The sequence below is a fragment of the Agrilus planipennis genome, unplaced genomic scaffold (genome assembly GCF_000699045.2).
Source record: "Agrilus planipennis isolate EAB-ADULT unplaced genomic scaffold, Apla_2.0 scaffold62, whole genome shotgun sequence".
Lineage (NCBI taxonomy): Eukaryota > Metazoa > Arthropoda > Insecta > Coleoptera > Buprestidae > Agrilus > Agrilus planipennis.
The window spans coordinates 1,172,953-1,175,125 of NW_020438875.1; the positions used below are offsets into that span (position 1 = coordinate 1,172,953).

General features: G+C 37.0%; 1 protein-coding gene across 1 annotated transcript in view; it reads right to left on the reverse strand.

The window, feature by feature from the left end:
- The window catches only part of LOC108734517, a 34,520-nt gene extending 33,029 nt beyond the window's left edge, over positions 1–1,491 (reverse strand). The window contains exons 1-2 of the mRNA XM_018466104.1: positions 834–1,491; positions 151–508 (exon numbers count right to left, since the gene is read on the reverse strand). Of these exons, the coding sequence (XP_018321606.1) occupies positions 151–508; positions 834–1,380 (905 nt within the window). The 5' untranslated portion in view covers positions 1,381–1,491. The remainder of the gene's footprint in view (positions 1–150; positions 509–833) is intronic.
- Positions 1,492–2,173: the final 682 nt, after the last annotated feature.

Genomic DNA, 2,173 nt, shown 5'->3' on the forward strand with positions numbered 1-2,173 from the left:
AGGAGATCGGGCTGAAACTATAGCTACAAGCTATCCAAGGATGGTACTATAGAATGTCACCTCAAGGTAGGCCTAGTGGCGTCATCTCTTGGTTAGGCCGGAAACTTATCAATCCACCCTCGTATAATAAAAGTGGTAAAAAAATCTTACTCGTTAGCGAAAGCTGGTCCTTCCGAGTGGTAGTCAGGTCCTGTAATGACATCGTGATGGTGCGGGTGATGCTCATGCTTCAAATCATGGTAGACGAACGAAGGTGTGTGTGGAAGTTGATGAGCGTGTGATATGTGGTGATGGTGATGGTGGAATTTGGTGCCGTATGGAGTAAATGGGCACAATTTAAAGAAGAATGCCAAAAATGGAAACACGAAAAGGAGGACCTTCACCAAAATCTTCTTAGCCGTTGCCACTCCTACCACTAATGGAAGCAAGAATGAAATTAAGACTTTAGCTAGTCCGAAGAAAAGGATTAGGGCCAGGACAGCGTTCTTCAACTTTTCACCAATTTTTTCTGAAAAATTTAAAAATCCGTAAACATGTATCGAATCGTAATCGTTAATTTATTATGTGCAAAGAAACTACTGTGCTTTTGTGTAAACGGCCTGGCATTTGAAATTTGAAGCATTGCTTATGTAACATGTTACTTACTAATGTTATAAGGCATATGTAAGCTCCACTTTACATAAGCACTGCCTTCAATTTTATGTATTTTTGTAAAATACGTGAAATGTTAGTTTTTGAGTGAAGATGTCAAGGAGTAAGATTAAGTAGTGTAGTATATAAAAGTGGAAAAAAATCATAGAGAAATAGGTACTCTTATTTGAAAAAGTACATACTAATCTTATGAAAGATTCTTGGTTTCCCTTTGGTTATCTTATTGGAAAGAATCTTGAACTGAGCGATGATTCCTTTTTCCTTTCCTTTTCCAGCTCGAGGTGATATTTGCAGCACGTTTGAATCGAACAGAGTATCGGGCAAATTAATTTGTATGTCATGAGTAAACATGAATTTAGAGAAACGTTTCTCGAGCTCTTCCAAAGGTGTTCGGTCTTTTCGAAAAGTTTCGTCGCTTTTGTCGACTTCATTGGTTTCCTCAAAATCATCAAACGTGTTATTATTCTTTGGAAACCGTATTAATTCTCTTATATCAAAACTTTTCAGCGCTTCAACCACATGTTCGAGGTATGTCACAACTTCGGTTTGCAAACATCCGTTCGTTGCATTTTTACAGTCAGGCGTTGTTAAGTTTGCGTTCAAAAAAGTACTTTTAAGAGCTTCACTTATTGTTTTTGGATTGAATCCGTCCAAGATATTATTAAAATCCATATCGGCCGCAAAGGCACCGGATAAGAGGCACACAAACACAACAAGAAGTCGACACATTTTTTGATCATAAAGTCTCGAGTCACGTTGTCACTGTTTTTCCTTAAAGCACCAAGTTCATTATAGATGCCGGATATCGAATGAAAACAATCAGGACATATTCCGGCAATCGCTCACTCGACGAATGTCCGCGGTACGAATGGCTAAGAAACCATGTTGGCTGACATACTTTGGCCCTAGACGCCCCTCCTTTCTATGGTAATGTGCCGGCTGTTGTCGAAGAAATGTCGAAGAAATTCTTCGACCACTGCAGACGCACGTAATAATAAGCATGTTGCAATTGAATTTTTTGAAAGACGCGCCTTCCAAGTTCATAGAACAAGTTCAAGGCGATGACCATGTGTAACACACGATGCACCATCACCTTCCAATAGAACCATTCACTTTAAAACGAACTTTTCTTCAGTAAAAGGAAATTAAGAAAAGTTTTAAGAAAATTTGTTGATGCGAAAAGTTAATAACAAAAGAATACTTTAAGAAAAATTGAAAAGAATTTAAACTTTGTTTTGTTATATTCACGCTTACTAATCCTTTTCAATTGCTTTGCGTCTAAAGTGTTAATTGTGACTTTCATTTACCTTTTTCATAATATCATTAACAGCAATGAGACTTTTTCAAATTCCTCAATGTATTTTGGTAAGATTTGACTCGAGATATGTATCTCATGGACCGTCAAAGAAACGTAAATTGTAAAAGTAATGATTAATTATTTAGTGTCACTTTACAGAAGTAACTCTCTCGAAGGTTACAAAGGGTCAAAATTAATAATTGATACATCCCAATAGTTCATTGT